This window comes from Melanerpes formicivorus, unplaced genomic scaffold, assembly GCF_026170545.1.
Source record: "Melanerpes formicivorus ecotype bairdi unplaced genomic scaffold, bMelFor1.0.p_v2 SCAF_41, whole genome shotgun sequence".
Taxonomy (NCBI): domain Eukaryota; kingdom Metazoa; phylum Chordata; class Aves; order Piciformes; family Picidae; genus Melanerpes; species Melanerpes formicivorus.
This window is the reverse complement of record NW_027142393.1, coordinates 3,745,418-3,760,026: the sequence shown is the minus strand read 5'-3', so window position 1 is coordinate 3,760,026 and position 14,609 is coordinate 3,745,418. Positions and strand designations below refer to the sequence as shown.

General features: G+C 41.0%; 1 protein-coding gene across 4 annotated transcripts in view; it reads left to right on the top strand.

Moving 5' to 3' along the window:
* Positions 1 to 14,609, top strand: part of ARHGAP15 (Rho GTPase activating protein 15) — a 391,371-nt gene that overhangs the window by 63,644 nt on the left and 313,118 nt on the right. For all 4 annotated transcript variants that reach the window (XM_068158707.1, XM_068158705.1, XM_068158706.1 and 1 more), the window contains 2 exons: positions 524 to 611; positions 9,525 to 9,614. In XM_068158707.1, the coding sequence (XP_068014808.1) occupies positions 524 to 611; positions 9,525 to 9,614 (178 nt within the window). The remainder of the gene's footprint in view (positions 1 to 523; positions 612 to 9,524; positions 9,615 to 14,609) is intronic.

The following is a 14,609-nucleotide window of genomic DNA, read 5'->3' as shown; positions in this document are numbered from 1 at the left end:
GTTCTTTGCTGCCCTGTGCATTCTTAATTGAGGGAAAGCAGAGAGTATTAGGGACCTTGCAAAACAGGCCCTTTCCCTGAGCTCTGTATAGTCAGATCAAAATTATTCTATTCCTTCTCAGTTCTATTTTCAGTGCTAGCTACCAGAAGGGCACCAGCTATTTTGGAGTCTTCTAAGTATATGTGAACTTTAAGCATGTGTGAACAATCCCTCCGTTTTCCTGTGGCTTAAGGCACCATGGTGGAAAAGGAACATAAATAGGCTTCAAAACATGAACAAGGAGAAAAAAGACCTTCAAGCTTTGTTAGGCCACATTCAGATACGATTAGGGGAGTGCAAACTCCATCAATCCTCATGGAAGCACATTGCTTGCAAAGGACTGTAGACCATTTTTCCTATCTGGTGTGAAATAATAAAACTCAAGTCCACAAGTGGAACATCTTCTATCTCCTCCTTCCATGACTTAGTGATTTTATGGTTTTGTTTTAATTTTGTTTCGTTTTGTTTTTTTTTTTTTTTTAAGGAAAAACTGGTCCACCTCCTGGATTGTTCTCACTGCTCAGAAAATGGAGTTCTACAAAGAATCCAAGCAGCCATCCCTGGCCAACCTGGTAGGTAATCAACCATCTAATACCCTCAGCTTCTTTGTAATTGTTGCTTCAGGATAAAAAGTTTGATGTTTAGATAAAATCACAGAACTGTTTCAGTTGGAAATGACCTCTGGGATCACTGAGCCCAGCCTTCAGTTTGATCTTTTAGCATTTCAGCTTTTAAAGGTGACTTTTGAAATTGTCTGGTAATTCTTTGGCAACAGGATGAAAGTTGGAGACCACTGAGAAGGAATATTGGGAACATAATCTCCAGAAATTAGCTAATTATTTACCTCAAACTTCATGGAAGAAGTTTTCAAACATTTAAAAAAAATCATTTAGGAAACATGGAATCACAGAATTGTCAGGGTTGGAAGGGACCTCAAGGATCATCTAGTGCCAGCCCCTCTGCCATGGGCAGGAGCTGCATGTAAAGTGTTTTGCTGGAATGTTGGAATGGTGAAACAAGATGATTAAGAGGAAGGCTTTTGACCAGAACACACTGATTTAAGTGCCATGGTTCTGAATTTTCTCTCCCTTAAGAGTGTGGTACTGAAATGTGCATTAAAAAGTATTTGTGTACCTAAAGACTCAGAACAAATAGAGAGGACTGTATCTATAAAAATATATGCATAAGACAAATTCAGATTGAGCTGGCAGCCTTCAAAGGTTTGAGAGCAGCCGAGGAAAAGTGCCTCAATAAACTTTTAATCAGCTGCAGTGTGTGAGAAGCAGTAGGACTTAGCACGTCTTTTATTCTCCGAGTGCACCTCTTAATAATTGCAAAGTGAGACAAATGGTGAGTGACTACCCAGTAATGTGAAGGTAACACTTTAAATTAAGGTGCCATTTATAAATGCTTTATTCTTATTTATGAAAATGATCACTAAATGCAGCTACTTCCTCAAATAATGTGTTATAAAGTATGTTATAAAATGCATTAGTAATAAATGCCCAGCAGACGATGCGATGAGAATCTGCTGCAAAGGATATTGTGAGATGTAAATTGTATTAAACCATGCATGTGCATCTTTAATACATGAATTTAAGTTGTTATCCACCATCCTATAAAGTGGCTTATGCATTAATAAATAACAATAAATTATTTATAAATGGCACCTTAAAATAGGGTGTTACCAAAGCAGAGAACATTACAAGTTAGCAAAGTGATTTTTTATCGTGGTATAAACGTGACATCTACCATATCCTGCTAACCTTCCTGAATATTTCTATGGCTCCATCTAATGCAGCTTAATGCAATTTCTGTAGCCTGTAGTTACTACAAAGTGAAATTTGCAGTACCTTTTTATTGTGCCCCAAGGAAAGAGCACTGATCTTGGTCTTCAGTGATGTGACAGCCGCCTTGCGCAAGCAGTAACAGCGCACGGCCCTTCGGTGCTAGTTACTGCTGAGCTGGAGCCTACCAACCTGAGTGTGGGCAGCAGAAGGGGACTTGGGTAACTGTGTGACACTGTGGGCAGTGAAAGGACAGGTTTGACAAAGCCCTGTTGTGAAAGGCTCTCAAGGCCTGATCAAACCTGCCAAATCTCGTCGGCGTGATGGCTGGCCACAAAAGGTGCTCTCTTTGGCAGGAGTCACAAACAATAAGCGATTTTTCCTGTGGCAGGTGATGCAGGCTTCTTCTTCTCTATTTTCTTGATCTACCAATGCCACCTGCCATAAAAATCATCTTTAAAGAAGAATTTTTCATGCTGTACTTTTTGTTGAAAGGAGATGAGGGTTGTAGGAAAAATGAAAATAAGAGATGAAAGAATAAAACTAAGTAAAGGGTGAAATCGGAGACTTTCTGCCTGCATTTGGGCTACCACAGCTGCAAAATGCTTTTCTGCAGCCATGCAAACAGTGTGGCTTGGATTAATATTTTGTTCAGAATGATCTGTTTTCCTTGAAGGTGAATTACATGTTGTTTGGGCTTGGTTTTTTATAAGTCTCAGATGAATTTATTAGATCTAATCTAATTTACAAACTGTCTTACACTTCTGCCTATTACCTCTTCTCTATCCACAAGTCCTCACCCAGATTCCAGTAGGTAAATGAACCAGTGGGAATTCAACACACAGGACACATGAAAACTGGAACAGGTTGCCCAGGGAGGGAGTTGAGGCCCCATTCCTGGAAATATTCAAGGTCAGGCTTAATAAGGCTCTGGTCAAACCTGATCTAGTGGAGTATCTTCCTGCTCACTGCAAGGGGGTTGGACTAGATGACCTTTGGAGGTCCCTTCCAACCCAGACTGTTCTAAGATTCCAGGATCATTCTGAATTCACTTGTAGCTCTAAAACAATTTAACAATTTAAAGATTTTCCTATGTGATTTCCAAGATTATCAGAAAAATTATTCACCACAGGTTATTTACCCACAAGCTTGGATGTGTTCCTGGGTGACCTGCCCTAAATGGGAATCTCTGGGATTCCTTCAGATGGTTCAAATCCCCATTAGCTCTGTAAAGAGTTAGATACTACACAAGACTTGCCTGGGTAATGGGGCTTTGGCCCAGATCTCAGTTTATCTAACTCAAAAATTAAGTTGTGCTGTGAGAAGGGATCTTCTGAGAACTCATTCCCTTTCCCTGAAGTCTCAGTCATTACCAGTGCTCACACTCCGTGAGATAACATCTCCTACTTCCTCTGTAAGGGAGAACACAGATATATTGATCCCATATTTTTCCCCTTATAGGGGAAAAAAAACAACCCAAGTGGTTTGTTTTTCTTAATCCCTTGCTGGATCTGAACACTGAGGCCATGAACTCAATGCTCACAAAGGTGAAGAAAAGCTGTTGAAGTTACATTTTTCTGTCTGTTGCATAGAACTTAGGTGCAGTGGTGAGTAAACAAATTGGGTAAAGCTTGAACACAGCAAGAGCTGCCAGTATTCAAAACCTTATAAACCAATTTCCTAACCCTGAGTTTCACACATCAAAAAAAAGCTAAACTGACATGTTGGCTTCATTTGATAAAGCAAATGCAACGCTTAGTTCCTCTGTAAACCATTTAACCAGACATAATTTTCATAGTGGAAAAGCAATAATACAAAAAGAATTCATTAGAAATCATTTGTTTACTGACTATATATCTATATATATATATAATTATATTTTTTTTTTCCAGCTGTGGTTTACTTTGGAAAAAGGGGAGCTCAACCATTAAACAAATAATGTAATAGAGGCAATCAAATAATGTAAGGGCCACAAGGATGAGCAGAGGGCTGGAGCACCTCTCCTGTGAGGACAGACTGGGAGTTTGGGCTGTTCAGTCTGGAGAAGAGAAGGCTCTGAGGAGACCTAATTGTCACCTTTCAGTGTCTGAAGGGGGCCTACAAGAAAGCTGGGGAGGGACTTTTTAGGGTGTCAGGTAATGATAGGACTAAGCGGAATGAAGCAAAACTAGAAATGGGTAGATTCAGATTGGATGTTAAGAAGTTCTTCCCCATGAGGATGGAGAGACAGTGACACAGGTTGCCCAGGCAGCTGGTGGAAGCCTCATCCCTGGAGGTTTTGAAGGCCAGGCTGGATGTGGCTGTGAGCAACCTGCTGTAGTGTGAGATGTGGGCAGGGGGCTTGGAACTGGATGATCCTCGAGGTCCCTTCCAACCCTAACAATTCTGTGATTGTAATAGAAGCGTGTTCATTCATCACAGCATGACTTATACCAAAGAGTTTCTAGTGTTAGCAGGAGAATGATATGACTTAACAAAAAATAGTGTTCATTCATTGTCAAATACTGTATGTGAAGTGAAAATGTAGAATAAGGCAGCATCGTTGTCAGGTGGTGTTAGGTGTTAGGTACTAGGTTGGACTTGATGATCTCTGAGGTCTTTTCCAACCTGGTTGGTTCATTGTAAGAGTAATAACTAACAATAAAGGCAACAGCAGAGAGGGAAAGAAAAACACTTTCTAACTAATTTTTTTTTGGTGATGCTAGGATAACATCTAGAGGAGATTTAAGATTATCTTTACCAAAATCTCTAATAATATTAATGTTTTGTTGTTCCTTTGTGCAATTGTAGAGGCGGGACTTACTTGCTTCATGATAAAAGTAGAAAGCATATTGTCCTTGCTCTTTCTGCCTCTGGTTTGAGGTCTGCACCCATGTGAAGATCCAGTACTCTTTACACTTGGTGTTAAAAGTAGGCAGCACTTGTCTTTGCTTCAGAATCATTCTCCTCCCAGTGAATGAACAGTTTCAGATATTTGATCTTCTTGTGATGGAAAATATTGGTGGTGAAACTGAGTAACATGTTCAAATTGGGCATCTTCACTGCAAGAAAGACATTGAGGCACTGGAATGAGTTCAGAGAAGGGCAATAAGGCTGGTGAGGGGCCTGGAGGACAGGTTTTATGAGTGTCTGAGGGAACTGGGGTTTTTTTAGTGTGGAGAAAAAGAGGCTGAGGGGAGACCTGCTGGCCCTCTATAGCTCCCTGAAAGAATGCTGGAAGTAGGTGGGGACTGCTCTCTTCTCCATAGTAACAAGCAACGGGATGAAAGGAGATGGGACCAAGTTGCACCAGGGCAGGTTTAGGTTGGCCATTAGAAGAAACTTCTTTGCTGAAAGGGTTCTCAAATGCTGGAACAGGCTCCTTAAGGAGGTGGTTGAATCCCCACCGCTGGAGGTGTTTAAATGCGATGTTGAGGACCATGGGTTAGCACCAGACCTGGCAGAGTTAGAGAATGGTTGGACTTGATGATCTTCAAGGTCTTTTCCAGATGAAACAGTTCTATGATTCTGTTTCAACTTTCTTATGGATTTGGATGGAGAAGACTGGAATCCATAGCTTTCTGGTGAAGCTAGCGACAATATTTGGTATTAATATTAGCAAGAGCACAACAATTAAAGCACACAGAGGAGGCATTCAGCAAATGAGCTTGTTTACAACATCACTGAAAATGCAAGTTTGCATCCCACGTAGCTAAATCATTATCATTTGCTGCAGCCTTGAACACTTCTGATCTAGCTTCTGATACAGTTCCCTTTAATGTTCATATGGCTGTAATTTACTCTTTTTTTGTTTTAAACCAAGGACACTGTGATCAAAACAGATCACAGCTCCAGTCTTTCTTACCCACATTAAACCCTCTGATCAGTTGGATTTTTCTGACCAAGAGAAAAAATAGTCTGTTTACTCCCTGAGATAGTTTATTCAGCAGAGGTTATTTTAACCTCAGGTTATTAGCCCATCTGCGAAGTAATTTGGTGAGTGCAAATGCTGCTGAAATCCATATTCATGTTTTGGAAGATTTCATTGTAGCAGACACTTGTATCAATTTACAGCATAACCCCCTCCAACAACACTGATGTAACATAATTGCTCTGACTGCAAAACACAAGGCAAGGACGCAGAGGGCTCAGCCTTTTTCCCCAGTAACCTTAACTTACTTCTCCTGCAGTCTCTCTGGGTAATGCAGAACTGCACAGCAAACTATGTAACAGGACAATGTCGAGGGCAGAATGAATTTCTGGGCAGTTATCCCACGGTCCCTATGGATTTAAACAGGGCTTCCTATTGTGTGGAGCTTCCCAGGTGCAGAGGAAGGGCTGGCATGCAACATGGGCAGCTCCAGGCTTGGTGGATCTGAGTAGGTGTACATGTAGTTTTCCTCAGAAGCTTTATATGTGTGCCATACTCATGAGCCTTGTGTGATATTCATGGGCATCAGCATATCTTCATGTGGGAAGAACTGCTAAATTCTGAAGAAAAAAAAAGTTTTCCAGTTGATAATTGCACATAGCAGAGATGTTTCCATCTTTCCAACACTGTCAGCTTGCATCCCATCCTGTCTGGAAAGGGAGATGCACAAACTGTCACTTTTTCTCTCCTTAGAATCTCAGAATCACCTGATTTGAAAAGACCTTAAGATCATTGGGTCCAACCATAATCTAATATCTCCCTGTACATTACTGCTAGATTCTGTCCCTGTGCACCTCACCCAAATATCTTTTAACCATTTCTAGGAGGGCTGACTCCACCATTTCCCTGGGCACCTGTTCCAGTGCCTGATGACCCTTCTGGTGAGGGAAGTTTGCCTAATATCCAATCTAACCCTCCCCTGGTACATCAGAGCTGTAGACTCCCGCAACAATATTGAACTATAAGTGCACTGAATGCACAGAGCAGCCCAAGTTCTGCTGCTGCATCCCAGGCAACCTGCACCAGAACAAGAGGACACAGTCACAAGCTGCACCAGGGGAAGTTTAGGCTGGAGGTGAGGAGAAAGTTTTTCCCAGAAAGAGGAATTTGCTGTTGGAAGGTGCTGTCCAGGGAAGTGGTGGAGTCACTGTCCCTGGAGGTGTTCATAAAAGGATTGGATGTGGCACTTGGAGCCATGGTTTAGTTAGTCATGAGGTGTTAGGTTGGACTTGATGTCTGAGGTCTTTCCCAACCTGGTTGATTCTATGATCCCTTTTTGTGTCTTCATAAAAATCAGAAATGGTAAAATCCTATCAAATTCATGATGGCCTCTTACTGCAAAACTTCCCTAATGGGCTTTCCATCGCTTTTTCTCCCTTCAGTGTGAAATGCCATAGCAGTTATCCTGAGGAAAACAGTCTATGGATAGTAGGAAAATTTCTTTTACTGGAAGGCAATGGAACAGGCTCTCCAGGGAGGTGCTGGAGTTACCAGCCCTGGAGGTGTTGAAAAAAAATATGTAGACATGGCAATTCAGAGCAAGGTTTAGTGGTCTTGGTGGTGTTGGGTTGATGGCTGAGCTTGATGGTCTTGGAGGTCTTTTCCAACCAAAATGATTGGGTGATTCTATGATGATACATATGACTATATATGAATATTCAGTAATCCAGTATCCATCACTACCAGGAACCTATTTTCCAGTTCTTGATCTGCATTTTTAACCTCTCCTCTTCATCTCAAGTTTCCAAAGTGTCTTGACTTGTTCTGCCTCTGGGATCTTTATTCCTGTCTTTGTAAAAGTATTTTCAGACTCAAACTATGCTTTCAGATAACTTTTTTTCAGAGAAAGCAATACAGAGCTGCCTGCAGACTTGGCCATTGCATGGACTCCTGGGAAGGAAACTTCCCTAGGCTGTCCCCTGGCCAAGGAGAGTCAGCTAGTCCAAGAAGGCACCATAACTCTATTTATAAATACATGATACTGGAATATTGGAAATTCATATAATTATTCCCCCTATAATTGATTTTCTTTTCCAAGGAATAGATTGGTGTGTGTTGTAGGCTTTTTGTTGTTGTTTTTCTGGGGTCTTGTTTGTCTGTGGGTTTTGTTCGTTTTGTTGTTGGGACACTTTGTTGTTGTTGCTGTTTATTTGTTTTTCACCTTTGTCACTTTTTCCCATGCAAACATTAACTGCCTCAATTTCACAACTTCATTGCTTAATCAAATATCAATACTGAAGTCTGGATCTGTCACTAAAAATTCAGGAAGGGCCTATTCTTGTCAGAGGCCAGGAAGGAAATCTAAGGCAGAGCTGGGGAAAAAGAATCAAAATCCAGTGGTTTAGGCAGAAGAACATCCTTCTGTTCTGAACAGCATATTTCTTCTATTACAAATAAATAACAATTAAAAGGAAGGAAAGGAAAAGAAAAGAAGAGAACAAAAGCTCACAGCTCTATCAGTTTTAGAGGAGCTGAACCATAGTGGTTTTATGGTTTGGCAAATGGAGGACATTATGACAACTCCAGTACAGAAAACTGCCAAAGACTCTGGCTGCAGATAACTTGACCAGAATATTTTACCCTGGGTCTTTTAACCTAAATAGGTTCTTTTCTACCCATCTCAAAAGCACCCTGGAGAACACACATTTATTATTTCATATATATATATAGCCCTTCATAACAACATCAGAGAAATTCAGTGAGCAGTCTTTGGAAAGCTGATTACGTGGTTGATGCTGGACTGGCCACTGTTAGCTTCTATTAAGTCACTTTATCACCAATGCTGTTTTTTAAGGTAAAATGGCTGAAGAACAACAGAGCAAAAAAGATGCATCAGGCTGATTAACTACATTATGTGGATATTACTCCCTGTCTTACCCAAAAGGGACTTATTAGTGCTTCATTCTGTTAACAGTAGTATTTTTATTGTTGTCTGGGATGTGCAGTAACCTAATCTACAAAGGCTACTCTCAACTACATGGGCTTTGCCAGAACTGCTGCTCAGGCAGAGTCCCTGGAGAAGGAGCTTAGATGGCAAATGAGGATTATTGTGCTTTACACCAACTCCCAGCAACGTAAATGATACAGGCAAACAAATCTGCTCTTTGAATTAGTTGCATCCATACGGAGCTGCTGGGGAGGCAGAGCTGTGTCACTTTGGGATGCATGGACTGACACTGAGAAGCAGCAAACTGTGTGGAGCTACCCTAGTGTTGAGCTCTTCCTGCCTGTCACACATGTCCCTGAAGCCTTTTTTATTTATTTATTTTCAACTTTTTTTAGGAGCTAGAAATGATAATATGTGTGGAGGAAGGAGGTAGCTTGTCTTGCAGATACGATGTGTGTCCCTGTCTAGTCGCTGTCCTTTCCAACTGCATCGCTTGAAATTTGCATTTGGAGAACTCACAACCCTTTGCCTTCAAACACAATGGCTTTGCAAGGGGTTTTGCAAAGTAAGCAATGATCTGAAAGACCTGGCCAATGTATACATGCCTCTGTGCTTTGATCTGCTGCATGGTACATTAGACTGCTTTTTAAACCGCTTAATTGTAATTTTGAAATGCTATCTGTGGTGTCAGACCTTCCTTTCTGAGTTAAGACACCTCAGGAGTAGTCATTTAATAATGCCAGGGAATTATGGACTCCTTTCCATAAGACCAGCAGCTGTGCTGCAAGAATCTGTCACTTGAGCTTGATCTATTCTTGTTTTATCTGATAACTGTCCCCATTTCTGTACAGTCAGGCCATACTCATGGCAGCTTTATGTTTTTCCCCCCCTTCCTTTCCAGAAACCAGGATACAAACCTGAGTGCGTGGATTTGTGCGGTGCTCGCATCGAGTGGACCTCAGAGAAATCCAGCAGAAAGAATGTCTTTCAGGTAAGAGGCAGAGCATGCATTTCATTGCCCATCTGAGTATAAACTCTGTGATGCTAAGAGGTAGGTTTTATTCCCTTGGTTTTGAATAACTAGAGCCTGCTTTAATCCAGCCTTTTCCTTGCCAGCACAGGAGTGTAACCTTTTTATCAAGCGTCGGTTTACTGTTTTCCTAAGAGAAGGGTTTCTGATGACTGAGTCTCCTAAACACTTGAGAACCTGTTGATTTATTGATTAATGCTCTGTATTCAATTTGTTTTTAAAACTTAGTAGGTAATTGCTTTGGGTTCAGGCCTAGAATCTTGACCTGAAGGACTTCCATAAACACAACTTCTCCAAACTGCTTATACAAGCATTGCTCCAGCGCAGTGCGGTTACTCTGTTTATTTTTATTGCTGTTCAGGGTCCTCAGATGGTGATGACCCAGGTTCATTTCTGGGAGGGAAGGGGGAGGACTCAGAAAGCTTGCTTCTGCCAGGGCCAGCTTAGGAGGAGGAGGTGTATTTCTCATAGGACTATTCTTCATTGATGGAAAATAATATTATTTAATTACTTCATCTAAATCCCATTGAATTCAGAGGGAGGATCAAGGCCTGAGAAGATGAAAGGATGAGGGAAGTATTACTGCAAGGTTAACATTCCAGAATCTAGGGGCTGAAATAGTTTATTGCAACATCTTCAGCCTTTGGACATAACCCAGCTCCCACAAATACCAGCAGAAAGGTTGATTTTATTATTTTGCTGCTGTTGTTGTATTGTTAAAAGTACTATCAAGCCACATCAAAATGTTATTTCCTGTGAACTGAATTGTTTCCCAGGGTTCTAACCTGAATCATTTTCAATGATACAAATAATAAAGGGAGGAGAAATGCAGAAGGGAATATGCCAGGGTCTGTAAGTTACCAGATAGTCCTTTGGCATCAGCAGCAATGAAACATGCTGGAGGAAACAACTGTGGCTGTGGTTTAAGCAAAACCACCTCACCACGTACAGAAATGCCCTGAAGGACTGCTCATGACTTCTTGAAAAGGAACCTCTTTGGGTCAGCTGGGTGTCACAGAGGCTTTGTCAAGATTTATTTTTTCTAGCCATCTTTCTGAAATGCATGCACTGTTTAGAAACCTTCCCCTTTTCAAGACAGTGAGGCTTGTGCTGCTGTACCCCCCACATCCTTCAGGTTGTCCTGAGACAACACTCAGAGCTTTGTAATTTCCTAGGTATTTTCAGAATAAATATTTTGGGTTTGCTGTCAATCTTCAGCTTTTTTCCACTTGGAATGTGATTAAGTCTAACCTTAGCCTTCACTGCTGCAACCCCCTGAGCACACTGACAGGTCTTCTGAGCTTCTAGGTTTTATTCCTCATATTGCAATGAGCAAAATTTCTGTTTGGAAACGCATGCTGGAGAGGTGATTCATGGCAGCTAATACACTTCCAGTGTAAGGAGAAATGAATCTCTCTCATTGATTTACTGTACTGGTTGCATGAAGACTGCAATGCATTTTCTTCTCACTTCTGTTGGTGTGAGGTGTAACTCCTCTGAATCAGAATAATGTGAGAAAGGAAACTCATGCACTACTGTTTGAACCCATTAAAACGTGTCTTCATCAAGCCAATAAGTGAGTGGGAGAGACATTAAGAAGTAAAAAGCATGGGAGGAAGGACATATGTTAAGACACATTTTGAGAAGGGATGGAGCATTGTTTAGACAGAGAGCTACAAGAAGACTGTGCCAGATGGTAAGAGCGAAAGAGGAGAAGGCTTTGGCATCAGTAGTGGTGACATTTTGGGGAAGGAAAGGACTGAACGAGACTGGTGCTACATGAGCAGATAGAGTGGGAAGGGGACTAGAGAGCGAGCGAAGATTTATGAGATAGTCTGGAGGGAATCCAAGGCGAGTTCGAAAGCGGAGAGGTCAGTTCGTACCTGGATGCTGAGTATTTCAGGAAACACTTCTGATGATCCACTTATCCCTAGTGGGTGGGAAGAAGATTGATAATGTGTGTCTACTTATTAATAGATTTTGGAATAAACATTCAAAGGGGGGACTTTTTTTCCTTAATTTTTTTTGGACCTAAATATAGACTCATTGCTTTGCTATTGGATTAAATACATTAGCTGCCTAACTCTGACATGATCAGGAATGAGAGCATCTTTATATCTTCAAAACAGAGTTGGTGAGGTTTTGTTTCACCATGCTCTGAATAATAAGACATACTTTTTATTTCCCTGATTCAAATGGGGCAATGGTTGCTTTCTGCTAATGTGTTGTACTAGGAGAAGATGCAGAATTCTGAGTTGGATTTAGCCTGGGTGGTCAATTTGTGTTCATGAATTATAGATTAGAAATAGGAAATGACTATTGAGATTTTTGGCTTGCAAGGGGGAAAAAAATTAAGAAAAGGAGGAGGAAATCTTGGATTTAAAAATCTAGGCAGATGACAGTTAATAGATGGTAACGAGAAGATGGAGCATAAAGAAAACTAATTGGAAACATGATCGATGCAGGACCAAAAAGAAAAAGGGATAAAAAAGAGGAAACTGCAAGTAAATTATATTCAGGCAGGAAGATTTGGCTTTCTGGTCTTGATCATGAGGTTTTCAGCAATGTTACTCCACTCATTTTAATTGAGCTGCTCCCTGTTTAACAGGATAAGTCTGATCCGTCTCTCACACTATCCAATTTGTGCATGCAATCTAGTTCTGTTCTTCATGACCATATTACATGGGGCTTTTGTTTTTCCTCCCTTCTCCCCCCCCCGCCCCCTACACTTTTCCTTAATAGTAACTAAAAAATAGTGTCATCTTGTAAAATACAGACTTCTGATTCTCCTTCATTTGTTTTGTTGATGGTATAGCTTGCACCAAAGCAAAGAACTGGTTAGAAACAGCTTCCCAAGACGTGGGGAAACGTAGCGGCTTGCCGTGCTGTTTGTTCTTGCTGCCTGAATGCACTAGGTCTTCATCAGAGGAGTGGTGAATAAAAGAAGATTTATGTTCAAATCACATGCTTTAAATATTTCTCCTAAGTGCTAGTTTGCTCTTTGGTGTTTAGCCTGAAATTTAAAGCACTGAGGATTAAAAGGATTACAACATAATCTTAAATAATCCTAAGTGTCATTTACAGAGAGATGGTTGTAATAACTAAATAAAACCATGTTAAGGGATGGCAGTGTTGTCAGTCAGCAACTGGAAGACAAACAGTACCTCTGTCACTCTCTCTTTCTCCCCTTTCCTTTACTTGGCTTAATTTGATATTGGGTAGGTGCATTTTGATGTGGGTTGTCAAAAAAGAAACACACAAACCAACCAACCCTCGATGGACTGCATTTCAGTTAGTACCAATATGGCTTCAGAGGCACTGATAACTAGGTGAGTTTACTGACTTTCTCAATATTCAATGTCTTCTGCTTCCAGTAAACCTTACAAATGGAGTTTGTTCTTTCCCCTGCTTTACTCATCCTCTGCTCTGAAATCAAAAGGGCTGCTTGACTTCAATTCAGCCCAGACATTGTGAAAGATGTGCTCCTGACCCCTGGCTTCAGAATTCTGGAGCTTAGTTAGCACAAAGTCTTGTGGCTGTAGACTATTTCCTTGAAGAGGTTTTGGAAGATTTCTCTTCGATGAGAGGGAAAAAAAAAAACTAGAAAGGAAAAATGTGAGAGAGTTGAAGAGTGCAAAAAGAGGTCACGAGCAGCACACTTATGAATTGGAGAAGCTGCTTTGTTCTCTTAATAGCACTTTTCATTTAAGTAAAGATTTTTGGGTTTAGTTCCTTCAGTAAGTTCCCTCCCACCCCGTTTACCAAGTTAATTTTCTTAGGAAGGCTTCATGTGAAGAATTTCTGGAGTTTGATACCCAGACCCGGTGTGATGTTGGGTTTTGTTTCAATACACTGCAGCAGTAAGGCATATCATACATGATAAGGCATATCATACATCATCATAAGCAAATAAGCATTGTATTTAACAGAGAGGGAAATAAGGCACACAGTCTTTCAGCAGTGAGACAGCTGAAAGTACAACTGCACCTATGTGCAGGACGAAAGAATTTATCTTGCAGCTGTTTCATATAGAATAATATTTATGGCACTGATCTAGGGTAACTCCTCTGTCCTTGAAGCTATCCAGCTTTGTCCAAGAGCATTATCTGAATGATAAGCTGTTTTGTCCTACACACTATAGGATCAGTGTAGCATCTGGATGCCTCCCAGGAATGTCTTGAGTCACTGCATTTTGCCATGGGAGGGATCATTTTTGTTTCCAAGATTTTGCTGGAGGAAGCAGTGAGAGTGCAACGTGGAGGGGCTTGTGTTGGGACTGGTGTTTGGCTTTCATTGTGTGCTGTTAAATAGAGATGCACTGTAGGGGTGGCAAATCTAAAGAGGCCACCTTGCTCTCAGGTGGATGTGGAAATTTTGGTGATGCTTATCAGCAGTTGGAGCGTGTTCCCCCTCCTCAGCCTGCCCTGGAGAAAGTGCTGTGTCTCCTGAGGCTGGGAGTGCTCTTGCCTGCAGCTCCTATGAGACATGCAGTGACCTTGTCTGGCTTTGATTTAGATACACATTAGATGGACCTGTTGTGGTTTTAAAACATCTGTACAGTGCTTTGTCCACTTCTGGATGTTGCTGCTGTGATTGTGGTTTAATTTGTGTCACAGGGACCTGAATACATTATTGCCTAATTAAAAGACTTAGGCACATCACAGAGTTATTAGATGGTGTCAACAAGAGGCTCCTTAAATCATAAACTTATAATTAGAGGTTTTTTTAAGTAGAAAAAATAGTCTTCATCATCTTAGAGATGTTCATGTGCATATTTTTACATAGGAACTCTGTTTCTATTGGTGTAAGAAAGAGATCTTAAACATAACCATATGGAATGTCTCATCATTGTGCTTCAATTTCACTCTTCTAATTGTCTTCTTGGTGGCCTTACCAGCAACGCCTCTGCCAAAATAGTCAGCAATGCCTTATCAACGGATGCAGAAAATCTTCTGA